Raw genomic sequence first — 26,970 nt, 5'->3', positions numbered from 1 at the left:
TGTCTGTAGCGTTCCATTGTTAAAGCTGATCATGATGTCCAGGAAGTTGATGCTGGTGTGTGAGTGTTCTAGAGAGAGTTTAATGGACGGATGGTGGTAGTTGAAGTTGTGGTGGAAATCAATGAGAGAGTTTGTCATCTGTGACGAGGGTGAAAATACCATTGATGTGTATCAGGTATATAATTGGTTTCCTGGTGCATTTGGTCAGAAATTCTTATTCAAGGTGGCCCAGGAAGAGGCTGGTATATTGGGGAACCATCCTAGTACCCATGGCTGTTCTCATGATTTGGACAAAGTATTTTGTTGTTGAATTTAAAATGGTTATGGGCGAGGATGAAATGGATGAGTTTGGCAGTGTATTTGGGGTGGATCTCTGAGCGTTGTCTATTGTCTTGTAAATATTTGAAGCAGGCAGCTATGCTGTCGTGAGTGGTGTTGGTGTATAGAAAAGGATTGGTGGATAACCTATTGCTGTGGCTATCTTTCAAGAGATGCAGGACACAGTATATAATGTTTTCATCCCTCATCTACACTGAACTACAGGAACTTCAGAATCCAGGTCTCTGCTCAGTGGTTCATAGATTCTAGATTCTAGGACTGGAAGGGACCTCGAGAGGTCATCGAGTCCAGTCCCCTGCCCGCATGGCAGGACCTTCAATATGCTCTTCCTGAGCCATGGATCTGTGGATTTTTTTTGTAGTAGTCCCAGCAAGCAGCAATCAGGCCAGACTTCCAAGTGCCCAACATCCTCAACTATGGGGCAGATTTTCCAGAGTTCAACTCCTGTTTGGCCCCCAAATTTTCAAGAGCTCAACTAATCTATCCACTTATATTTTTATCTAAATGGGAGCTGAGCTCTTGACAATCTGGCCCTGGTGGCAGGGGCTCTGCTATTGCAAAGCTTGGCCCTAAGAATGTGTGAAGAAGGTAAAGGTGGGTGGGTGTACGTACATACTGTAGCATTGTTTGATGGTGCGTCATCTCCGATTGTTCTGATCTATAAAACTGGCCTGTCCCCTCTATTGAACTCTGCAAAATTAAGATAATTTAAAATGAGAATTATAGTCTCTTCCAGGGTGTCGGGTCCTAACTAGCCACTGAGTGAGAGGCTCCCCCAACATAGCTTTTAAACTACTGAGCTATATGCTTCCCTATAGTCTTGATGCCTTTTTTGCTTGTGTCCTGTGTATCTGTAATTAGAATGTGGGAGGGAAAGGGAGGGAACAGGGCTGAATTTGCAGGTACTCTTTTTTCCCTTTCTCCTTAAGTCCCTGATGGTTGTCCCCTGCTGGGCACAAATGAAGTATAGAACCTACTTCAGACTGCCAGACAAGATTGCTTTTCTAGTGCTGATGATGAAAGCAGTGCTAGGTCACTGATGCAGAAAGATGTTCACAGAGGGGACTGGCTTTTGTGTCTTTCTGAGTGTGTGCACACTTGTATATAGCTCCACAACTTGCTAATGGTGTCTGTCTTGTACTAAACAGTTTTCCTCTCCTGAGGTGGAATTACACACTCTGCTGTAGTGTAGTGAGGAGATTTTAACATGCAGCAGCTGGCTTACAAATTGCAGTAAGTTAGAGGCAGTAGCCAAAGGAGATACTGAAGGAGCAGTATGTTCTTCTCTCTCAAACCCCTTTCTCTAGACATCTACTTCATAAATAGAACAGGAGTACTTGTGGCACCTTAGAGACTAACAAATTTATTAGAGCATAAACTTTCGTGGGCTACAACCCACTTCTCCCCAGGGTGCAAATGCTGAGCTTATGCCCTGGCCAGTTCCATCAGCTCTTGATGGTAGGATGTGTGGCAGACCGTTCAGTCAGTTTCAGAGATTTGGGATGTGAAACCAAAGCAAAGCTTCCTCAGCATCACCAAGTGCATTCTTGAGATGCTTTTCATGTGGCATGTTGAACTCTGTGACATCCAGAAACATCCATCAGAATTAAGTTATTTTTATTTAATATTTAAAACAAAACAAAACGCCAACATAGCTTCAGCAGTTAACTCCGATGTTAACTTGTTTATGTAGCCAGCTAGGAGTGACTAGTTCCCAGCTATGAGAAGTATGGGAAGAATTCCGAAACCAGAGGGATCAATGCATATTTATTTCCTACTGTAATACTTCCTGTCCTTAAGCTGGAGAGCACCCTGTGGGTGGGAGGGTGGAGGTAGCACTGATTGCATAGAAGAGAAAGGGATTTGTTGTTGAGCATTCCATTTTATTCAAGGTTAATGATTAAACTGCTTTGAGTGTGTCTCGTATTGTAATACACCTCAGGACACCTCACCTCATACCTTGCAAACGAAAACATGTCAGGACAAGTCACCGGTTTCTCTGTAGTTTTTCGGTGTATGCTTCTGAGTGTTGCAGCTTCTTCCGCTTAATTTGGATGTTGTATATTAAACACTGCACTACACCAAGATAATGCAAGGAGTAGGATGGAGGGGTTGGCAGGAGGATCGTGGATCACTTTGAATGCTCTTGATGTGGGGGGAGGAATGGAAAAACTAGACTCCAAGATGTGCAGAAAAATTTGCCACTTAACGTGTTTGCCACCGTACTGATGGGAGAACTGAACTCAAGTCTCTTGCTCCTGAGCTAATTTTGAAGACTATGTTCAGACAGGCAGGGTGTTTTGATGGAAAGGAGTCGGGGGTATGATAGTGGGCAAATAATCCTTAAAAGCCAAATTAAGATTGAGTGCCAGGGTGGTTTTTGAATCTTGTGTTCCACCCCAGTACTCTAATGTACTGAGTCACGATTTCTCACAGCTGAGTGCAGTAATCACTGGTATCACTGCATTGTGACTCAGCAAAGCAATCGTTTTGCTGCTATAAACTCTAAAATCATTAAAATTGTAGACAATGGTGGGCATGAAAAATTGCTTTGGGAATAGGGAAACTGTAGTGAGAAACTCTGAGGATTCTCTCTAGTTTATGGGAATAACAAACCAAACAAATTTGAAGTGATCCCAGGCTTTGAGGACTCTTGGTTTTTCATGACTTAATATCATTTTTCAAATGTTTGTTGCATTGCAACTTATGGATCACAAATCCAGATGTATGTTAGTGTGTAAGCAGTAATAAACATTGTGCAAAGCATTTTATCAGACCTTAAACTCTAAAGAGACTGTTAGGTTTTTGAACCCCTTAAAGGGAATTTATGTATTTTAAATAGAGAAACCTGCTTTTACATCAGCCTTATTTTGAACCTTTACATTCTGTTTGATTTATTGATGGAATTTGATTTTCTGTCACAATTACATGGGAACGTTTCTGCAAGGGTTTCTCCAGCTAACTGCTAGCCAGTCATTAGATCAAAAGAACTGGTTTGTGGGGCAGTGGTGGCAGACTATCACATGCCTCTATACACCAATGAGATTGTTTTATATCCTGTGTGAGAAATGGGTTTCAGTTAACGGATCTAAATATTTCATTAATTGAAAACAGTGGATTCTGGCCTTCTCACAACTCAGTCTAACTTTGCTGTTGGGACGTACTCTTCGTTTTTCATGATCAGTTTTGCCTTTATCTTTTGCCTGGAATTCATGCAACCCTCCCCAAATCAAAATTCTTTCTGCTTGCCTGCTCTGTTCCTACTTCTGATTTATTGCTGCTCTGTCCCTCACCCCCATTCTCGATTTACTGCCTGGTTGTTGCAAGACTGTGCAGTCCTTCCTCCATGCTTTCAACACTTGTTTCCTTAAAGAGATTTCCAAACATTGCCAGTTAGTACAATACCTGTGTTGTATTTGCGTAGACGGTCTTAATTTCGTTGATCGCCTTCTCTCCCAGCGGCTGCCTTCATAGTATTTTGCTTGCATTCGGGAGTGTGCAGAAATGCTGTTCTTTCCACAGGTCTGTGCTGCTGCTGCTATGTGGGAAGTGTTATTACCTTGTTGCTGTAGCTGTGTCCTATGCTTACATCACCTCTTCAACATGGAGTTTTCAATGACCAGGTGATCATGACCTGTAGTTTGTTCCCATTCGCAAGTTTTCAGAGTGCTGTGCTGTTGGAGGAGGAGGAATGTGGAGATAGGCAGAGAACTTCAAGACGGCCTAACTTTCTGAAGCTTATCGCTCTAACCATTCTGTAATTGCTCACACGACCACATGAATATACATATAGGAGTGTTTTAACTTTGCATGTACTAATGCAACATTTCTGAAACTCAGGCTGTTTTCCCTGCAGAAGCACTGTCTTTCTACTCCATCTCTCCCTTCTCTGATCCAGCACTCTAAGGCCTTGGCTACACTGGCGCTGTACAGTGCTGCAACTTGCTGCGCTCAGGGGTGTGAAAACACCCCACCCCCCCCGAGTGCAGCGCTGTAAAGCGCCAGTGTAATCAGCGCCTGCAGCGTTGCACGCTCGCTCGCAGTGCTGCAAGCTATTCCCCTCGGAGAGGTGGAGTACTTGCAGCGCTGCGAGAGAGCTCTCGCAGCGCTGGCAGCGGGACTACACTCGTGCTTCACAGCGCTGCCGCGGCAGTGCTATGAATTCTCAAGTGTAGCCAAGGCCTAAAGAGAGTTAAAACCTTCCTAGGCAAAGGAGGAATGAGGAAAGAGATTTCTTTCCAATTGCATCACTTTGCTGAGTCATGAATGGAAAGCAGTTTGCAGTGTTGTAGCCTTGTTGTTCCCAGGTTATCAAAAACGAGGTAGGTGCAATACTTCTATTGGTGCAATACTTACGTTGTATTTACATACACGTTATTAATTTCATTGATTTCCATCTCTCCCAATGGCTGCCTTTGTAGTAGTAATAAGATATATTACCTCACCTACCTTGTGTGTGTCATATCCTGAGACTGACACGGCTACAACACTGCAGACAACATGAAAGAGATTGAATTTTGCTGTTTAAAATGGAAACTTCACAACATGAAGGAGGAAGCCAGACTAAACAGAAACATCTACTTCCTGATGCAAGAAACAAAACATCATCCCCAGAGGACTAACCATCTGTAACCCTCTGACCACTAGATACAACTTCAAATATGCTGAACAGCTCTGCTGGAGGACTTCAGAAAAACTGAGGAACCATCTCCTGCACCTTAGATACTTCAGAAGGCACCCCTTCGAATAAGAAATCATCACATGCTCCCATACACGGGAAATCAGAAAACCCAATACAGATGTTGGTCCAGTAAAAGATATTACCTCCCCTACCTTGTTTCTCAGCAAAAGCAGAACAGTCTATGGAATGTGAACAGTCTTCAGTTCTATTCTGCTTTTGCAGAGTCATGAATAGAGATGACACAGAAAGGAAAGGTCTTCCTAGACAGATGCCTAAATATTCTTTTGTGCCTCTATCTATATCCTTGTAAGGAATCATCCCTGACTTACAGGCAGGACTGACGAGAGGTGGGGGAAGCCAGTACAAATTACCGGGGCCCGGCGGTCCGGAAGGGGGCCCGGCTTCCCCCCCTCTCGTCGGCCCTGTTTAGCCGGTCCGCCCTTGCTGGGGGGCCTGAAAAAATTCCGGGCCTGGCCTTCCCCCCCGCCCCCCTCGTCGGCCCTGTTTAGCCAGTCTGCCCTTGCTGGGGGGCTCGAAAAAAAATTTTCACCGGGGCCCGAACCCGCTCTCGGCGGCCCTGCTTACAGGTGAGGAACGTTGGGTAGGAAAATTATTTGCCCAAGGTCATACCACAAATCAGTGGCAGAGATGTGAGAACAGCCCAGGTGTCCTGACTGTCTTGTGTTTCCTTTATTCACATTAAAATTATATTCCCAAGTACACGCCGCTTTTAAAATCTTCTCCTTGGGAAGAAGAGGGAGGATCAGATGTGGCCTAAACCTCATTCCGATATGATCTAGCATAGGATCAAAAATGCTTTGCTCAAATATACTTCCATAAGGTCATCTTCCAAAGGATTTCAGGTTGGGAGTTGTTTGCATATCCATTATAAATCTACTGGATGACATCTTTAAAAGTTTATTTGGGCTTCTTAAAGGTCCTGAAACAGTAATCCAAGCTGCTGGATCTTTTGTGTTCATGGTTTCCAGTTGCTAATGACGCGTTTAGTCAATTATTTACCAGGGTAACGGAATTTTTTTTTCAATTCTTGCCTGGCAAAGCAGTCCTGGAATGTGACCGGTATTATAGCTTGGCTACCTGAAACATTCCAGCAGTCTCAACTTGAGAGGTAATTTAACTATCCACCACCTTTTCAAAGAAACTTATTGAGATGTTCTTAAAGCCCGGGAACACACTGCTACCATGCAGCTAAGACTAGAAGCATGCATGATCAGATCTGTCGTTATAGCAGCCTTTTTAGCTTGCTTAACAAGAGGGGACTGCTGTCGGTGGGTGCAGTGCGTGTGTTGAATGGGTGCATGTTGGGTCAATGGAAGAGCAGCACATATGCACTGTAATAATCCGAGTTGCATAACTGCTGTATGCTCCAGTAGCCGAGGGATGTTTTTATTTGGCTAAATCTCCAATGTAAGGCTACCTGATGTGGAAATAAATACTACATTTCTCATTGAATTGTTTAAAACGCTGTTCTAGAAATTGCACTTGGAAGCCATGCAGTGCAGCCGAGGAAATGCGCACAGCTGCAATGCCTCCTCCTTTCCCTCCAAAGCTCCTTTTCATTTAACTTCCAGTGCTGCTGCTGCTGCTTCTCCAGCAGCTGTAGTTATTCCTGCGAGAGGAGCCCAGGTGAGCAGCTGCTGGCTGATCATAAAGTCTGGAAGCAAACAACAAATGTCCAAGCAGTTATTTCTTCCCTAAACTTAGAATGAATCCGCAGTAAGAAACCATTGGCCTTCTCTACAGCACCTTTTCTCCATAACTCTGAGGGCTTTACGAAGGTGGGTTAAGATGGCTTTGTCTTCCTAGTGCATTCCAAAAATTTAACTAACCCTCAACATCCCTATGAGATGAGCAGGTATTTCCATTTCCACTTAATCAATGAAGAAACAGGCCTGGGCAGGTTCAATGACTTGTCTGTGGCCCCACCAAATTCTTTCTAATCCCACAGGAGAGTCCATATAAGCTCCCCGCCCCTAACAGCTGCACCATTTGGTAACATTTGCAGGTGGGAGTGCTACTGTCAACTGGGACTGCCAGCCTTCTACCAGTAACAACTGTCCTCTAACCCTCCTCGGAGCAGGTTTAGACAATACGCTGACTGCCAGCACCTCGTCTCTGCTCTCATCAGTGCCACCTCCAGTGGTAGCAATGATGGGAAATCAGAAAAATCACAAACCCTGGATATCTTGATCTACAGCACAGCTGCTGGAGTTGCAGTTCCTCCACAGGCTGTGTTGAATTTTTGCATTTGTCAGCCTTTTCATGTCCTAGATTATAACCAGGCATGTAGTTCCCTTGACAAGAGAAGCAAGGGATTCAATTTCATACCTCCATATCTTAGCAATGGCTTGGTGCACCTGCACTGAAATGCTGTCCAGGCTTAGAATACTGGCTGGGTCTTTGAGATGAAATTTCATCATCCTGTCCCCATGACTCCAATTGCTAGGTTAGAAATGAAAATGAAGTTAATTTAGAAGGAAGCTAAATGCAGGATAACTGATAATGGTCAATTTTCCCTTTCGTCTGGCTGTGAAAGCAAAATGTAGAGCGGCCTTTGCTTCTCAAGTGTACTTCAAATGTACCTTCTTGAGTGAACCAGAACATTTTGCTTTCAGGAGAGGCCGATCTGAACATTTTATTCAGATATAGTACAGATATTAAGTGCACTTGGAAACGTTCAGTGCATGTGCATGAAAGCCAGAGGTAGCATCTAAAATAGTTTTTATATAATAGAAATATTCAATGGTTACTCTTTTGGGAAATGGGGAGGAGACTTTGTATTTTTAAAACAAAACAAAGAATCTGGGCTTTGAAGAATTACACAATCAACACTCAAAGGCATAAACAATGCCGGTCTCCCTTTGTTATGCATGTCAGAGCTCCAGTTGGCCATTTTGTGCCAAGTAGTGAGGTCAAACCCCAGAAACTGGCAAAAATTAACAAAAATGAGGATGGCTCATACGGTAGCTTCAAATAGTCCCTTTGCATACTCGTGTTAAGGAAAACTAGTTGCGTTTCAACAGACTGGAGCTGCTGGGTCCTAAATGTTCTGCACTGATCTGATGAGAATTACAAAGCAACTCTTTGGTCAGATTATCTGTAGATAATCCCAAGTGAAACTAGGATTGTAGTTTTTCACCCATGGTCCTACTGGATATAACAACTATCCAACCCTTCTTTGTTTATACATGACTGCAGTGCATTAACAGATAAATGGGGCATAAATCTGGGGGGTTCAGGAGATTTAAGCTCCGTGCGTTCAGCAGAAAGCTCAGGCACTCACTGTCAACCTGTGGTGGTGAGTTTAGTGCAACTCTATTGTAAACAAGTGTGAAAACTTCAGTTTACTAAGGTCCAAAACTCAGGCCAAGCCATGGTTGAGTTGGTTTTGTATGTAAAGGAGGTCTGTATGGTAATGATGGTAAGATAATGATGGGGGAGGGGAACAACTATTTGAATGCCCTCTCTAAAAACTACAGGGACAATCATAGTTGAAACCCATTTCCTACCTAATGTTAGTATTCGTGCTACAGAGGAACATTGCAACTTTTAAAAATCTAACTTGTTTTTCAGTCGGTATGTGGCTTATGCATGTGTTTTTCTCAGCTTGGACAGTCAAACAAGCTGAGTCACTTTCTGGTTCTCATGCAGTAGCTCAGCACTGCAGTGTTTGGGTTGCAAATGCTGCAGGGGAACAGTCGTTCTCAGTCTGTTTAAACAATACAACAGTCATAAGTACCTGGAATACTATTTGAAGCTACTAAAGTAATCAGACTGATCCGTGGCATTTTGTGGGTAAGGTTTCTTCCTTAGACAAGTGGTAGATTTCTTGAGACCATATTCTGATTTAGGAGCGCTGCTTGCCTTGCACACCTTGTCAGTACAAAGAGCATCAAGATCTGTTGCACTAATTCACAATCTGTCCCACTGCATATTAGGCCTGGACTTCCTTGCTGTATATAAATTTCACTGTCCTCTTGTCCAGACAGTTGTGTATCATTGATCTGCGCTGTCAAGCAACTGGCACATTCCATCGCAGAGAATTTCAGTGGTAGATTGTAATCCCTATATATTAAGGCAGTGGACTGAAATCAGGACTGGGAACTTCAGATTTCTGATCCATGCTCTGTCACTTTGTGTGTGACCTTGGACAAGTCCCTTTTCTGTACATCAGTTTCCCCATCTGAAAAATGGGCCTATCATCTATTTGACCAAGACCTGAGCAACACTGGTCTGGTCTGGCGTAGTTGCTTTGTCAGCACTTTTATGGACCCCGCTAGTTTGTGTAATTTAAACTTTCATTTAAAAAAGCTTCCTAGCCTCTGACTGTGAAGAAAACTTTCCAAATGTGACCTAATGCAATACTTGTCATTTTGACTCTGCAGATGACAAAGCAGGACAATTAATCTCAGTTAATACTGAAGCCTCGTTATGACAAATGTACAGTAACTATCAACTGTGCTACCTTGATCATTTTAGCAGAACCATTTAGCTATTCTGGAATTATTTTAGGTAGAGGAGAAGTTGTACCACTTTTTTTTTTCCAATTTGACTCTTGGACCATGATCTTGTGAGGTCCAATTGATTATTTTCATAGCACTTTGTTTCCAAAGTGCTCTAGACATGCTAAGTATTTACATTATTATGCACTTTGGAATCCTTTAAGCTGAAAAGCTGTGTAGAAATGTAGTGTGATCTGTAAACATTTTATCACTGGTGGCATATAATGCATCGTCTCTAATCTGACTTGCGTTTCTTGGGCACTTAAATATTGCTATTTGTGATTATTGCTGTTCTGTCACATACATTTCACAATACAAAGATATTCTACCCCCCTCCCCCAAAACAGAGCAGAATTGTCATTTATATCTCAGCATCCTCCTTTCAGTCCTGAAGCTGCACAACCCCTGTTAAGATGGCAATTGTATCCCATTACAATAGGCAACTGGTCTCATTGCACGTAGAGAGCCATATGGATTTACTTTCATTCACCGGAATGCAGTTAGACTATGAAAAACCAGGTGAAGCAGAAAAGATGCAAAATAAAAAGGCTGTGTAAAGCGACGTAATCTTGCAAAAATGATCAACTACTTTCTACCATGATAACTGTAAAGAGGGCTTGTCATTTAAACATAGGTTAACTTGGTTCAAATGCCATTCTGTTTCTGAGCTTGCATTCCTGGGTGTACCGAGGCAACATGGGCCATTTCACAGCCCAGCCATAAGAACGCTGCAAGGTACCATCACAGAGCAGAAATATACATGGTCCTTTTGTTGTATGCATCGTATTGATCTTCAAAACACTTGAACTTTATTTTTCTTTTGCAGTGTTGTAGCTGTGTTGGTCCCAGGATACTAGAGAGACAAGGTGGGTGAGGTAACGTCTTTTATTGAACCAACTTCTGTTGGTGAGAGAGACAAGCTTTTGAGCAACACGGAGCTCTTCTTCGGGTCTTTTTTTCATGTCCTTTTCTAGTTATTATTTCAGTGTCTTTATTGTTTGAATCAGCAAAGCAAGGTTTAGCATATTCATTAGGGTGTTCTCCATCTTTAGCAACTGTTCCTCTACTCGGGACTTACCAGGAGAACATTCCCAGGGAAATATGGTCTTCAGCATCAGTTTCTCCACAGTGTAACAGTAACGTAGTTCATGCTTAGTCTGATGCCTTCTGGTGTTGAATAGTGTCAAAGATGGGTTTATATTGCTCTCCATTCTTTTATTTTAAGGGAATCTTTAGGCTGCACTTTCTCAAACCATTAAATCGCAGTAGCCTGCAGATGTTAGTATGTGCCACTACTTCATGCGCTTAGTTAAGCAGCGGATCCTTATGATGGTATTCATTCCTCCCTGCTTGGTGTCCCATCGAAAACTTAGATTGGAAACTCTAGGGCAGGGCTGTTGTCCTACCCCCTCTTTTTGTTGCAATAAAACTAATAAACATACCCGCAGTGGCTCTTCGTGATGCTGTGCTTTGAAACGGGTAGAACGTGGAGTATATTGCTCTCTAATGTTTGTGGGTATGTCCTATTACTAGACCCATCAGCTGGGGGAGTTTTTTGGTCAAAAAACAGTATAGTGCAGCAGAAGGAAATCTGCCTACCTTCCAAAGAATGAGTTATTTGTGGGCTTTTTCCAAATTAGCCATTTGAGGGATTTCTTCTGCTCTTCTTGAAGTGACCAAATGAAACCTCATTCATAGGTTAAAAGTGAAGGACCTGCATTCATTGATTCTGTGTTGCAAACGATTGCAGTCGATGGACAGTGCATAGCTGTAGACGGACCCTCTTAAGCCAGGGTGTGGGAGGAGTAAGGACTCTTGCCCTTTGCAAAAGGTTTAGACTATCCGCTTAAGAATTGTAAAGCTGGCATAAGAGGCAGATAACTCTGGTGCATGGTGACAAGACCTGTCCTTTGCTGTGTCAGATTTATGTCCCTCATCTGGAAACTAAGCTGAAGGTTTATGTAAACTAGCTCAAATTTGTGCATTATCTTGCACTTCTTAGTACAATGCACTGCTTAGGGTATTGCTACAACTTCGTTAAATAACAGGCTTTGGCTGATTCACCGGTGGTGTTTCATAAACAGAAAGCTGTAAAGGTACAAACAAGTGACTTGTGCTGTTGCAAACATAAATGGCATCTGATTGCTTGTATTTCCCCCCCTCCAGCTCTGTGATAAGTCCTGATCCAGATGAACAATTAATATTTTAACAATGACTATTTGGCTACTTGATTTGCAATAAGGTCTTGATGGTTCTCTTCTCTGGTCCTAATAGCACTGCATATGCTGTAGGAAGTACTCCACTGTGGGTGCCTTTTTCATGATAGTCCTGCTGTCTAATAGGATAGTTCACCAGGCTATAACTTACTTTCTTTAGCTATGTACATGAGACATCACTGATCCAAACACGCTGTTGGCTGCACTAAAACCAGCAAGGGGCAGGGGGAAGCTAGCCTGCCTTTCACACTGTTAATGCCATAGACACGTACTACTAATTAATACCTAACTCTGGCTTAATTTAGTATAAGAGCTTTTTTTCAAGATAAGGTGCCCTTTGCAGCTACCCGCTTACGTTGGTACAATCTAGAAAGACTACTTTTTAAAGCAACTATTTTCAAAACTCTGTATGTGTGAGAGGGAGCTGGAACTGTGGTTGCTTTATCATGGGAAAAGATCAAATCTTGGAGCGTCCTACGCGCTCTCTCTAGTCAGACTGTGTCTAGAAAAGTGCTGAGTCATACAAGTTAAAGCTGTGCCAAGCACCCTTATAGGCAATCTCAAGGAAGCAGATTGTACTGCGGGGAAGCAAAGGTTTTAAGCTTGTGACATTTGGGTCTCGTGAGGGTAGTGTGCTGAGACAGCGGATTAAGATTTTTGTAGGATCCCATCACTTTTTAATTCCAGATACCATGATGCCCTGACCTGCAGAGTTATCTGAGTTTGGATTTGGGTAGTTGCAGGTGCCACCAGTTTGGGGCAATATCTACTTTCTGTTGTGAACCACCTGGATTGTCTCTCTGCGGCTTTTCTTGAGAAACCAGCAATTCTACATGAGCTGACTTGCTTCCGCCTGCTTAAAAAAAAAAAAACTTGGCCTGCTCTTTTAAAATACTGTTGACTACAAATTCTCCAGTAACAGTATGTTAAGGGTTGGTACCTTGCACTGATATGTTCTAGTGTATAGGGAAAGAAACTTCCAAAGAAACTCCTCCCTACTGCATTAGGGAGTAGTCTAATAATAGAATTAGTAATGTTGGCTGAGACACCATTTGTTTTTCTTCAGCATTCGATGTTACAAAACGAAATTCATGAGTAGAATTTGTCATGGATCTAAAAGTTCAATGAGGATTGCACAATTCTGCCAAGCAAAACATGCCCAGAGCATGCCATTCTGGTCTAGAATACACCCTTTTAATGTCTATATTTAGACTGAGAGGGATATTTTTAAGCAGGACAGATGCCTGTTTTTCCCTCTTAAAAAGAGCAGTTTAGTGTCTGCTTTGAAGCTGTCTGAGTTGGAAAAATTGTGGATTAAAGCTAGCACACCAGGATTCCCGTAGGTGGCTGACTAGAAATACGGGAGTGTGGTTCATCTCCAGCCTGGTGCTTGGTCTCATTTTAAGTTCAATTGCAATGATCAGGGGTTTGGCAATTGGCGTAGGAGTTGCAAGAAGGGAGGCAGTGTTGACACCATCCCTCCCTCTTGTCTCAGTTCCCAACAGTTTCCTTCAGCTCGTGGATAAGTCACTGTCAGGAGATGCCCAGTAGGCTCTTTCGGATGACCCCTCTGTAACTGCCCTGGGGTAATACAAATGTAGCAGCACTGGTCAGTGGCTGGTATCAGGGAGCAAAATTTGCCAAATGGGTCAGGCTGAAACTGTGGCAGAGGGTAACACTACTGCATATTACATGCTGCGTCCGTGATTGAACACCAGGGGATTGCCAAGTCGCTCATCAGCAACAGACTTGGATGGCAGTAGCAGAGGTTTATTTTAATTTGAATAAACCTGCCGATAAGTAGATAGCACCCAACATTGTTTTTGTTACTTTCTGGCCATTAAAAAAGGGCATTCAATTATTCTGCCTCGACTGCCCTGAATATAACTGGCTTCTGCTCTGCAAATTCGTTCACGGGATGAATGTAGTAGTCCTGGACAGTTAAATTGTTCCCTCAGCTTTGCTCTGCGGCCCCTTGGAACCATGTTTGTTCTGAGCCAGGCTGCAGCCACCTTAAAATCCAAGGCGGTAGCATGGTTGAAACCTTGCTTGTGTCTGCGCTGCACAGCTAAACAATACTAGCTGCGGTGGAGACTCACCATGGCATAAGAGTCCCCCAGTGTATTTGACTTTCTGCAGCATTGATGGTACCCAGGTCTCAGTCCCTTTTGCATTGGACCTTCCATCCCAGGGCAGCTGAGCAGGTCACACTCCAGAAAATGGACAATGAAATCCCTTAATGTTGCTTTCTGTGACTCTGGACCATGCTGCCACCTGTTCTGAAACATGTCGCCTCCGCTGGCGCTGCTCTTGTGTACTTGGCTTTCATGTGCACTCACGTCCTTCTTTTGCAAGACCTCATCTGAGACACGTGCTCTAAATATCCATGTAATGGCCTTGCATCAGCTCATCTGACTTGCTTCTCTGCTTCTTGTCTAGCACTGGGCTCCTTTCTGGTGTGAGAGCTTTTTCCCTTGTCATTCCTGCAATCTGGAAGAACCTCCTTGGGTCTCCTCTGCTCCTTGACGATCCATCTAAATTCAGATCCCAGTGGAGACCTCTCCCTTATCGAGACGTTTGAGCTTCTTACTCTGCTTTTCAAAGGCACCCATTTAAAAATCGCAGGGTGGTGGTGGTAGTAATGTATGTTGTTTTGTATTGTGCTAGTGCTAAAGGGCCCTAATCATGGATCAGGGCCCCACCGTGCGAGGCCCCATACACACAGAGCAGAGAAACAGTTACTGCCTCAGAGCGTCCAGTCTAAGTATGAGATGAGACAACAGGGAAACACAACAAAGAGACCAGGAGAGTGGGAACCTCAGGAAACCATGAGACTCGTCTAACTAAAAATGTTTCACCTACGATAACTGAAAAAATGTTCCTGTTAATTTTTCAGTCTGTTTAATTTGTGCATTTGGTAGCACTTTCTGCATAGTCTTTTCACTTTCCTCTGTAGTAAGTGTCTCCCTTGCTGAAAAGACCCTTATAATATATAAACAGGAGCACAGGAATTACCTTTTCTTCAAAATGTATCTAATAAAGGGAACTTGGGGAAAAATCACAACGTAGTACATGGGATCTCTTCCAGAATGGTTACATGGGTGTCTTGTTGCAGTTCTGAACAATGACCTCTTATCAGGGTCAGTGTGAAGAAGACAAGAAGTGGACAAGAAGGTGAAATCCTGCTGTTTTAAGACTCTCCCTGTCCAGCTTTCTGAGAGGATGTAGCACAGAGTGAACCTTTTGCTTCTTAAATCCAACCTTTCACTCTCTCATTTTGCTTTGTCGTAGCGTTCTCAAGTGCTGGGGGCTAGAACTGATGGCAGACAATGTCAACGACTAACAACATAGCCCAGGCCCGGAAGCTGGTGGAGCAGCTCCGTATCGAGGCTGGAATTGAGAGGATTAAGGTGAGAAGGGGATTGGGAGTATCATGCACGAGTAACCTTTCTCTCAGTGGTTAGGAGGAGTGGAAGAGCCTGTGCCAGTATGGGCTACGAAAAAATAAATGAGGTCCTCTCCATGTTGCTATTGAATCAATGCCTGTTGCTAGCAAGTTTCCTTTAACTCCTGTGCACAAACACCGTTTGGGAATGGCTGCATATTGCCCCTCTGTTAACGGCTGCATATTGCTCTGTTAACGCTTGTTTGGAAAAACATTCAGTCACCATTACAGTCATGCTATGGGCAGAACCAATTCTCTCAGCTCTGCACTAAAAGCACCCTGTAGCAGAGGCACTTGCTGCTGTAACCTCTTCAGTGGACTTGGGTTTTGCAGCACCTGTTAGTGAATTCTGCTTCCTAAATGAGTACTGCACAAACCATCTCAACTTTTATTTCTCTCTACCCTGCCTGAACACAGTTCACAATCTCTGCCAAAGGGTCTCTGGCTGCACAGCTGTTTCTCTGTCGTTGCTGTGTCTTCGAATACAAAACAAATGTAACATCTCTGTACACACACACGCACATTAAAGTCTGATTTGAGGCATTTTATCACGGCATTCTTGAAGAGTTTGTTTTGGGCACAGGGAATATGCCCTCTGCGCCCTCTTTCCAATTCCCAGGAGGCATGGTGGGTGTGAGAGTGGATCCTTAAGGATTTTACTCTGTTCTGGGATCCATGCTCCTCTCAGCCCTCCGGGAGGCTGCAGTGTCTCCATTGAGCATGTGATTTCCTGTGGGCAGCTTCTGCTGAAGGATGCAGCTGCTAGTTCGTGCATTAGCACCTTGTACTAACTGGCCGCGCTGGCCTCAGTCATTCCTTATCCTTGCCTACAAACTCCGTCATCTCCTGTGACTCTCCTGACCTCTCCACCCCAATGAACAAGACACACAAGGTCATTCTTAGTGCCCTGGAAGAACTGCACTTGTTGTCCAGATGGCCAGCACTGTCACTCTAATCTGGAAAACGACTTGCTTTGTATGCACTGGTTTTTAGGGGCAGAAAGGTTGTAATGTTTCTGCTGTCAGTGGCTTGAAGTGAAGCTCCCGGGGAGCGGAGGGGAGGTGGCTGGCTGGGTAACTGCAGAGAAGTGTTCATGAAAAATCACTTCCTGTCAGCAAGCAGAGCAAAAAAAGCCTTTGGATGGCGATGAAAGACACAGTAAAAACTATGGTTAAATATACATTAGTTCCTCCTGGTTTTAAGATTTAAACACTTCCTGGTTGAAGAATGTTTTCTTTGACTGTCAGTTCCTGCAACTCTTGCAGGGATAGATTCATCATCTTGAGCTTTTGATGGGCAGGGGAAGCTGCTTCTGCTTTGGAATTTCTCTTTTAAATCCAGCCTGAGGTTTTGTAGCTGTTTTTAGGGGCACCACTTTCCAGACTCCAGTGATGCACTGATCTGAGAGGCCAGTTTGGGGAAGACACAACAAATTACAGGTCTCCCTGGCACAGACATTGCTGAGTCTCCAAGTATTACTAAGCGTCTCTGACTTTCAGATCCAAAACCATGTGTGGTGAAGAGCAAGAAGGGTGTGGGTATAGTTACCTGCCTTTGTGCTTATTGTAGAGCCTTTGCTGGGGGAAAGAACAACAGCAGTGGGACTGCAACATACCACTATGTAGCATGTATGGAGAAGATGTGCTGTCTAGGCCAACTTTATTTTGTTGTTGTTGTTTTTTAAAGCCACAAACCAAGCCCTGTCCAAGCAATCGATCTGCTGGTCCTGTGAGAGAGTGGGTCAGATGCACATGATTTTTCCCTCCCCCACATCTTTTTTTCCCTTCTACATCCTCCGTTTTCTTCTCTGGATGTTTCACAACTAAAATGAGTGAAATGTCTATCTGCATTGCAAATAAATGTGGGTGAACTCCTATTTCTATTATGGGAGAAAAAGGTGGGCTTCCTCGAGGAGTGATTACTAAAACGTCAGCTATGAAGATAAATGCAAATACTATGCCAGTCCTTTGACGCTCCACTGCCAACATTTTGTTGAATGAGTTGGGAGAGGAGAATGGCAGTATGTTCACCCCCAGCTCCAGGATTAGATACTCAGAGAATAGGGCAATGAATGACTTCAGCTGGACCTGACATTGTGCAGGTTTTATGCTTCACCAGCGCATCACAATGCTGATCGATTGCACACTTCTCTCCTGTTCATGAATAACTCACTGTGCCATCCAGCCTCTATAGTTTTCACACCTCTAGTACCGAATATCACCTAGCATCATAGAACTGGAAGGGACCTCGAGAGGTCGTCTAGTCCAGTCCCCTGTGCTCGTGACAGGACTAAGTATTATCCCCGTTGTCTCTCTTCCTACTCCCTTATTCAGTTCATTTCAACTGTTTATAGATCAGTTAAAGATTTAGGATCACTGCCAGGGCTTTCAAGCCACCTACTGTCAGATTCCTGTCAAGATAATCTCTCTCCCCTCCCTTTGCTCTGGAATTAGGAGTCATTACTGTTCCTTAGAGCCTCATGTCTGAGTAGTTGATTTCAGCTGGAGGTTTGACCTGGTCACTGATTGCAGAAGTGTCCCCTCCACATATTTGGTCAGGATGGCTAGTGACAGTTGATGTTCGAAACCTGCCATGACTCCTAGGCTTTCAGGACTCTTTTTGTATTCTTGCACTAGTCTCCGAGACTCCAACCACGGTTGTGTCCTAGGTGCAGTGCAAATAAATAGTGATGGTCCCTGCCCTCAAGAGCTTATAAGAAGACAGAGAGTAGGAGAAAGTTATAGCTGGAGAAGTGAGGCACAGATTAAGTGAGTTGCCCAAAGTCACAGTCTGTGGCAGAGCCCGGAGCTGAACCCAGATCTCCTGAGTCCCAGCCCAGTGCCTCCAGCACAAGGCCAGCCTTCCTCTGGCTCTTTGTACACTGAGTTGTTGCTAGAAAGTTTAGAAACTGAAATGCACCAAATTGCTGAATCTTCCAATGTAAGCTCCTCTTCTGCAGGCTGTACTAGGATGTATCCTGACTGCATCCTGGGGTGAGGGTATCGTATAGGCTGTCTTCCTCCTCATAATTATTTACTTAATTACTCCTATCAGTGAGATCTGTTAGACTAAAATCCTCTCCCAAGGGCAATAGTGGAAGCCCCTTTGCTTGGGTCAATTGTACATGGTGTGCACAAAGTGCTAAAAAGCAAATTAAAGGACCATTGTGCTACCCAAGGATGTGGGATGGAATTAAATTTGATAGGTCTTTTCCTTCTTAAGTCTGTGATTGCGGGTAGGGTTTGCAATGGCACGATCTGATGCTGAAATAGAAACCTAGAATAAAGTTATTAAATATGAATAATTCACATCTGGGACCAGAAGAGACCTCCGTGTGATGTGATGAATCTGTATGTTTTGTGTTAGCCTTATGTACAACCAGCTATTAAGTCAATAGCAAGGGATACAGTGTTAAGTATGGTCTCCAAAGCTGACGAAACCTCCCTGACTTAAACCTAACCACGTATCCCAGTCTTCTAATTACTAAAAGGTGCATCCAAGTTAGCCGCCCTTCCATCTAGTGTCTTGGTTGGGTTGTTACTCTGGGTTCCAAGTTCTCAGAATAAATCTCTGAACTAAAATAAGCAGAATCTTAAGTAACAGCTTCTAATGCTTTCAGTGCTGTGGTTTTCAAAACCTCCATTTTTAGCAGCAGAGGATGACCACTTCCAGGCATGTATTCTCTCCTAACGTCCTGAAAGATGACAGAAATATTCCCCCATCCCATAAGTAATAATTTAAAAAGTCAATCTCTCTCTCTCGTTCTAGTAAAAAGAGAGAGAGAGAGTTTTCCCTTACACTTCAGTTTATTTTTATACCTGAGTCTTAAGCATTTCTTTCCACGCTCATTTCCCCTTTTTATTTCTGGTTTTGTAGAGTTCCCATAGTGAAACATTGGACTTGTAACTTCACCACCACTAAAATTCCAGTCTCTGTCCCCTCCTTATACAGATGTGCAGCAAGTATTCTAACTCAAATGTTTAAGAGCAGCTGGTCTGGTGCAGGCCGCGTGGGTTGAGTGCTGCCCATGAGGGGAGTTTGTGGGGATATCCAAGGCATTCTCACTAAACCTGTTCTTTCTCTCTGAACATTTAGGTCTCCAAAGCATCTTCTGAACTAATGAATTACTGTGAGCAAAATGCCAGGAATGACCCACTGCTGGTTGGAGTTCCCGCCTCGGAGAATCCTTTTAAGGACAAAAAGCCTTGTATCATCCTATAGCTTTCTTCGCTCTCGCGTGCGCACACACTCTCAGGCAGGGCACCGTTCTGTATCGATTTAAACCAAGTCCCACACTTAAAACTGCGCAGAGGGATAAACACTAAAGGTTGGATTCAAATAGAACTTCAAATCTCAAATTGGAAGTGTTCAGAAAGGGGCTCGGCTGCTCCTGGGCGGTTTCCATACTGAGAGGGGTTCCAATTTAAAAAACCGTCAGGGCAGGCGGGCGCATTATTAATACTAATTCTAGTTTCAAGGGTGGTGGGGGAAACAAGAATTTAACTGCATTTGCCAATGGGATTCATGGCCTCTTAATAAGATGGAGTTTTGACCTTTTAAAGTATTTGGGCAAAGCTTTGGGTGTGCTTTTGATTCAATTATTCCAGTTGACGTATTCAAAGAATTTCAGTCTGATTGCTCTGTTTCTTGGGGAGGGTGGTGGTGGCTGTTTTTAAAAAAAAACAAACAAAAAAAACATTAAAAATGGATATTATAAATTAGTCAATTCAGAATTAGTGGTGGGGGAGGGAGAGCAAAGTGTTTGGCAGCTGCATTGTAATGTGTAACGAAATCATGAAACTTTCTCTCTCCATGAAATGTGGCATGTGGTTCTGAAGCATCATATGATCTTATGGTATTTGTTACAAACGAATCCCATTGTGGGGAGTATACTTCGTAGAGTAACTCATCAGCCATGAAAAATGAAATGACTCTCCTTAAGTCGGGCTTTGCCCAAGGCAAAGGAGATGTGGGTGTTTACACCCTCTGGTCGCAATTTGGATTTTTAGTTCTGTGTGTTGTTGCCACTATTTTCCTAGCAGAATTGCGGTGTTGAGGGATTCGTTCTGTTCTGCAGTATCCTGTTGCCACTTTTCTATCCTGGCCATTCAGAGATTCTAGGTCCAAAACACTAGAACTGGCCACTATTAACCTCCCAGCTCTCCTTCCCTCTCATTAGTCATTAACATGAATCTGTTGCATTCAAACCTATTCGGGGAGGAGCAGGGCGGTTTCAGGCTGTCAGGAAAAAGTATTAACTCCAACAGTTCCCATCCCTTGGAACTATGAAATTTAACTCATTTTTCATTTACCCACATAACTACAGGCACTGCAACTTTGGGAACAAACTCGACACAGAGCAGGCAAGGGGGAAGGGAGGTAGTCGCTTCTCCTTTGCCTGTGTCACCTGCTGCAGGATATAAGCGACAGTAATAACAACTGGGCTTTTTAATCTGCTTTGTGGATCCTTGCTGCAGCGTGTGGGTTCTGAGCACTCCCTCCCCTGCAGTGCAGCCCAAATGGTGCTTGGGAGAAAGATCAGAGCTCAGGGAAGTACTGCTGCCTCTCCCGTGTAGTTAGATCTGTTGCCATGGGGCGCATGCTGGGAACGTTTTATAAGGACACAGCAGAATTCTGAACAGTCCTCTAGCCCAGCAGCAGGTTTGCTTACCAGCTTATAAGAGAACCTGTCCAATCCTGTGGGCTTTATCTAAACAGTCAGGCCTAGATCTCGTCCTCCAAGAGAATACCTAGCTTTCTACGGAGAACCTGGAGAAGCAGGGGAGTGGCCCACTTCAGAGGGATGAACAAGCTGCCGAGGCTGCAGAACCGTTACTAATTGCTCATTTCTGATTTAAAATGGGAGTCGAATACTGGCAAATTCAAGGCGCAAGTACTAATCGTTTTCACTTGACTCACAGGGTGTCCATTTGTACATATCCTTGCCACGTGTGGGTCCAGATTGTGTTCAGGATGAGAAGGAAAAAACCCTCCGATACGGAATCCCAGGAAGCCTGCCACACTGAGCCATTTCCCCAGTGTTTTGGGTCGGTTTGAAATGTCCAGGCCTTCAATAGAAGCCCACTGCTTTGCATTTTTGACACCCTCAAATGATGGCAGGCCAGAGAATGCTTCCTGTCGCCAGGTTGATCTCTGTGCGCTAGACAAGAAAAGCTAGAGGAGAACCTGGGTTTGAGCTTTCATGGGAACTCTTGAGGGTTTGGGCTCTTCTGAGGTGCAGTCTGGGGGAGGGAAGACTTCCATATCAATAATGGAGACTGCACACACCTTTTAATAGTAAAACGAGCAACCGGGGATCTGCCTTGAGCCCAGCCTAGGCAGGCACTGCACCCCGGTTACATCCCTGGCGCTCCTGGAAGGGGAAAGCGTTGCAGCGTGTGACGCTCTCGAAGGCAGTTCCGGAGCCCAGGCTGTGCTCTGGATTGGCGATCCTGGCATGCCATCCCACAGCAGTTACTTGGAGTGAAACGAAAGGTGGGGGAAGGGGGGAGCTAGTGCCACAATACAGGCTAAAATCTGTAGGGGTAATAGCAGAGTCATTGACACCAGCCCTTTGGCAGAAACCTCGTTTAGATTCTTTACCACTCAGTGCGCACCCAGTGCCTGGCTGCTTGGGGAGTAACTCTCAATCTCTATCCCTTCAGTTTGAGATTTACTACTGGGGAGGGGGGACCTACTAATCGGAGTCTGCCTCTCCTGAATGCCACTCCACTCTACCTGCTCATGCAGCTGATTGACAGGGCCGGCTTTTGACAGGACGGGAGCGCCTGGCATGCAGGAGGGACGCGCTCTGTTGATCTCACGGGTTCCCCATATTTTGTCGGCAGCTTTTTAATTACATGATCATTTGCCTTTTTAAACAATTTTTTAAAACAATCACATTTGTAACACTACTGCAAACTGCCGCACGTACCGTACGTCGGGCTGCTGCTTTCACCTGGCTTTCCGGGGCCTCGTGCTGAGCTGAGGGAACTTTGACCTTCCACTGGCCTTTGCAAGGGCCCTGGGTTCCAGTCCTGAAATCAGCCAGCAGTCTCATAACGAGTTGCCGACTCCCTTTCCTGCCCTGCCTTCGCTTGTGTGCCACAGGAAGTGGGCAGCAGTGGGGCGGGTATTGCTTCCCTCTGCAATGAGCCTTCCCCAGGGCACGCTCGTTAAACGCCTCTGGGCTGGCACAGCATTCCCGCGCCTCTCCCTTGCACTGTGACCTGCTGGCTTGCTGTAGGCCGTCCAGTGCACAGTGTTCAGCTTGATCGGTCAGCCGAGAAACCCAATGGGCCTCTCCCGGGGCAGCCAGCTGCCTTTGGGGCTTCCTGCAGGCTGAGCTACGCCTATGAAATCGGCGAGCGATGCCTTTGTTCTCCTTTATCCATTGCGGTTTAAAACTCTGTCGAGGGTTACTCCTGTAGTGGGAAATTAGCACTGTCCCAAGAGGTGTCTGGGTTTCTCTCCAGTGGGGCTTTCTCCCGTAGATTAAGGATTCCTTCTGTTCTTAACCTAGTGTGGGTCCAGCCTTATTTTTCTACTCCAGATTGCTGATTCTTCCTTTACGTTAGAGAACAGTGTATGGTGCTATCATGGGCAATCTAGGCAGATGCATGAATTTCCGGGTCAGCCAGAAGACCTGGGTTGTTCTTGTGCATAGGAGAGAGCTAGTGGCAGAGGTTACTGCAGAAGCTATCCACTTCTACTCCACTCCAGACGCAAGCGAAGGATGGGCCAGTCTCATTAGCTTGCACAGCCTGAGGAGTCTCCCAAAACCTACACCTCTGAGGTTGATGCCATCCCTCGCTCCACTTCCAGCAGCCCTTTCGCGTCCCACACCACTGCCATCTCCTCCCCAAAGCTCTTCCAAATTGTCCCTGAGTCAAGCTCTCACCCCCGTACCATTTCTGCAGGGTTCATCTTTAGTAATCCTATAAATTGCTGACCCTTGGTTCCCCCACAGGTCATTCTGCTGTTGAATTCCGCCAGCCAGTCATTTAATAGTTTAGCAAATTAGTGTCCATCTTCCTTTTCTTTCTCTCTGCCTGGCATATCCAGTTCGGCACCTTCACCTAACCTCCCTCTGTCTGAATCCCTCTAACGTGCCAGCCGGTTTGATAACCGGGGAGGGTGGTCCTTTTCACTATGAACCTGTAGTGGAGTTTAGCCTGTGCCATATTATCCCACGTGTGGAGAGGGGCTGCGGGGGAATGGTCTTCTGGTGCAGGACACAATTTGACAAGGTGGGGGGAGATGGGAAGGGGAGAAGGGACAGGACACGTGCCAAGCAAGAGCCAATTCCTTTGATTCATACAGTCGATGTTTTTGTGGTTTCCCCACAAGAGCTATGCAAAGAATACGGGGAGGAGGGAAGCTGGGGGCAGCTGGCAGCTCGGGCCCCACTGACCCAGACCACGTTTTCAGGAACCCTTCACAAGTGCATGCCCTGTGCTGTCAGGAGTCCCTGCCTCTCGGTCTCCACCGATGCCGATGGAGGCGAATGGAAGACCTTGGCACTATGTAAGGGGAATGGGTAGGGCAAAGGCAGCTGGGTCTGAACAGCTATTGCCGAGTGGGGCGGGAGGGTTGGAAGGAGCCTTGCCACTTGGTATCTGATGTATCTTCAACTGGTGACTTGCCTCTAGGTGGAGAAATCCTCAACCGTTTTTAGTTTTTCCTTGTCTGAGTAAATGGGTGATCATACTGTAGATGTTTTTGTATAGCATAAATATAAGTGCAAATTACAGTAGCTGCTTGTACTTTGTTAGTGCATTTGCCAAAAAAAAAAAAAAGACACTTTCAGGACTTTTTAAGTGCTCCGAAATGTAAAGGGGGGAGGAAGATTGTGAGCTGAACCTGTGGCCAGCCAGCCAGTGCCAGCTCAGCACTTACTCCACAAAGGCCTTTTTGGGTGGCGAACACATGCCCAAATTGGCCTGAGGTTTCTTTGGCATGTGGTGAAGCTATTGCCCAAAATAGACAGGTGAGGGATGTAATCTCTAGGCCAGCCCATTCCCCCTGCTCTTGGAGGGCTTCCTGCTGGGCTAGCAAGTAGCCAGGAGGCTACCCTGCTGTGTGCCAAGTATCTAGGCCCCAACAAACCGGCTAGTGACACAAGAACGAAGGCTGCATGATGCCTCTAGCTGGAAAGATCAGGCAGTTCTCCCGCTCCTGGAACGTCCCTTACGGCCTTCCCCATAGATGGTCTCTGTACTTGAAACCAGACATTTGGTTGCCGAGGATTTGGGAGTATTTCCCATCCAACCCCCCCCTTAAACAGCCCCCTCGTTATAAATGTAACTCCAGTGCTCTGCCTCTCCAGGATGCATCTTTGGTCCTGTTCCTCTTAGACTAAAGGCAGCTTTCCGTACCTAGCTCTGACCAGCATCCTTACCTGTTTGAGCCAGGCGTATCCATTAGGAGAGCAGGCCAGCAACTTGGCAACAAGACCGAGCAGCAGTGCTTGCTTCTGTGCCCCCTTTGCACTCTGGTGCACTGGCACGCAGCAGCCCCGTGACAAACAAGAGCACTGAACTCTAGGTGCTTCGAAAAAGCCAACCCCTTTGATACTGTAGTGATCTCTGGGCCTCAAGCACTGTGTCCATCTCCTTCAATTCACGTTCCAGCTGTGTGTGGAGTGTTCCGCTCATTGCCCTTCGGAAATGCTAATGGGGAACTCATCACTCCTTGCCCAGTTCTGGGAAACAAAAGTCCCTCTTCCTTTTACGAGAACTTAAAAAGTCAACTTTATTTAACTAGCGTAAAAATAACGCCTTTCCGTCATCAAACCGAGAAGCCACGCGTCTGACACTTCGCGCTCTTCATTTCTTTCTCTGGTTTATTATTCTGATTATTATTTTTTTTTGCCAAACTCTGATATTGTTGCCAAATGCAAATCAAGGGTTGTAAAAACTGTATTTTAGGAAGTAATCAGTGTATGTAATGTAGGTTCTTCAGAATGTCTGCATTTTTGGATCTCTGGTTTTTATTTCTGGTGTGCCATAGACCAATTTCTTGCACAGTGTTTAATATTTTGTGGAATTGTTGTTAAAAAGTGAATTGATAACACAATAAAAAGGCTCACTTTTCATTTTATCTGGTATGCTGTTTATCCTTCGTACAGCCACCTGCACTGAGAAGCCATTTCTGCTAGCCAGCCACAGTTCCTGAAGACTGAGCAGAGTATTATCTTGAATGCCAGGGTACCAGAGACTAAACACAGCCGGCTCGATCTGCAACTGGTGAAAATGAGAGCAGCTCCATTAACTTCAGTGCCAGTTTTCACTACCTGAGGATCTGGCCCAGTATGAACCAAATTGAAGAGACTGTTACTATTGGCTATGGCTAGCCAGCATCATTTTGCATTTGTAGTGTGGAGGTTTTAGCCCCAAATTCCCGAAGTGCTTTACAGGAATCTCTTCCGCTGCTGTAGAATTGCAGCAGCTCTGGGGTGGGATATGACAGCAACAATCCTACACAGCAGTTCGGGGCAGAAGTGAAAGCGCATCTTCTAACTGAAATGGCAGGAGACGTGTGGGAGGGCAGTAGCCTAGACAGTGCAGTGTGAGGTTCCTCAGCCCCTACTCAGTCACTGCACTCCAGCGCTGAGCTCCCTGCAGCAATCCTCCGCTGCGCCATTCCTAGAATCACTGAAACTGGAGAGACTAGCAAAGGCGAACTGACCTCCATTATCTAGTTCAGCTCCCCCGCAACTAGTGCAGTCTTGGATCACGGCGCACCTGCCTGATTTCCAACACCTCTTCCTGTTCTAGGCCAGGGAGCCAAGAACCCAGGTGACCCCGCACCGCAATCCCTTGCTATTCCAGCCCCCAGTCTTCTCCGGGAGTGCTACGTTGTGCCGAATGCTCTGGTGTGGGTGTATCCCCAGGAGAGACTTTGACCACTTAGTGCTTGTTTGTGGTGCAAGCCAGGATTTGAATCAGTTTCTCTAAAGAAAAATAATCGGGTTTTATTTCTGGTTAAGCACCTTCCCTGCAGCAAATGGCTTCAAAACAAAATTGTATCAGGCATTTCCTTCTCTTATCACTGCTGGTTCCTATTCTGCAGCCCTCCCAGGATGTCCAGAGGGGCCCAGCACGGCCTGACTTGTAGGTGTTTCAAAGCCACAGCAGCTAATCAGACTTACCCAGGATTCTCCAAGAACCAGGCATTACTGAGATGAGACATTCCTGAAAGGGACTGACCCCTGCAGGGAGACACTGGGCCAGATCTGCACCTTCTGCAGTCAATTGCACCAGGGCAAAATGTTTGGATGCTGCTAAATGCAGGTTTTAACCTACTTTTGATTGGTTTGGGCTTCCTTCTTTTATAAAGTCACTTGTCAGATTATCATCTAAGTCGTCATCCACATCAAGTGTTTATTTCCCTGGGGCAGAAACAGCTGGAGCACGGTAGCCAACCCCTCTGGCTTGTGCCCAGTTCTGAAGTCAGGATCGTTGAAGAGTTGGAGCATTTGGAGAGCATGTTCAATCATCAAAAATCATTCCTGTCCAAAGCACTTGGGTCACGTTACTGATTGATTTCCTTGCAGAATATGCCTGACTTGTGCCTGTGGTAGCACCTTTCATGCAGGGAGCCACTTCCCAGCCAGGAACCCTGCCCAGTTCCTGGGAGGCAGTGATGGGTTTAACACACTTCTTACCCCCATGGAAACGGAGAGTTACAGCAAAGTGACTTGCCCCTGCAACGCGTCTCTGGAACGGGGATGAGACCAGAGCCCAGGCTGTAGGTCCCTTACTT

At 45.2% G+C, this 26,970-nt stretch overlaps 1 protein-coding gene across 3 annotated transcripts in view; it reads left to right on the top strand.

Moving 5' to 3' along the window:
* Nucleotides 1-25,305, top strand: part of GNG7 (G protein subunit gamma 7) — a 129,103-nt gene extending 103,798 nt beyond the window's left edge. For 2 of the 3 annotated variants that reach the window (XM_026655087.2, XM_024204455.2), the window contains 2 exons: nucleotides 15,051-15,169; nucleotides 19,300-25,305. In XM_026655087.2, coding sequence (XP_026510872.1) covers nucleotides 15,089-15,169; nucleotides 19,300-19,425 — 207 coding nt within the window. In that variant the 5' untranslated portion in view covers nucleotides 15,051-15,088 and the 3' untranslated portion in view covers nucleotides 19,426-25,305. Of the gene's footprint in view, nucleotides 1-10,369; nucleotides 10,410-15,050; nucleotides 15,170-19,299 lie in introns of those variants that run through there. The other variant, XM_029912264.1, reaches the window with a different exon arrangement.
* Nucleotides 25,306-26,970: the final 1,665 nt, after the last annotated feature.

The sequence above is a fragment of the Terrapene carolina genome, unplaced genomic scaffold (assembly GCF_002925995.2).
Source record: "Terrapene carolina triunguis isolate 2854851 unplaced genomic scaffold, T_m_triunguis-2.0 Scaffold194, whole genome shotgun sequence".
Lineage (NCBI taxonomy): Eukaryota > Metazoa > Chordata > Testudines > Emydidae > Terrapene > Terrapene triunguis.
This window is presented reverse-complemented; position numbering and strand designations above follow the sequence as displayed.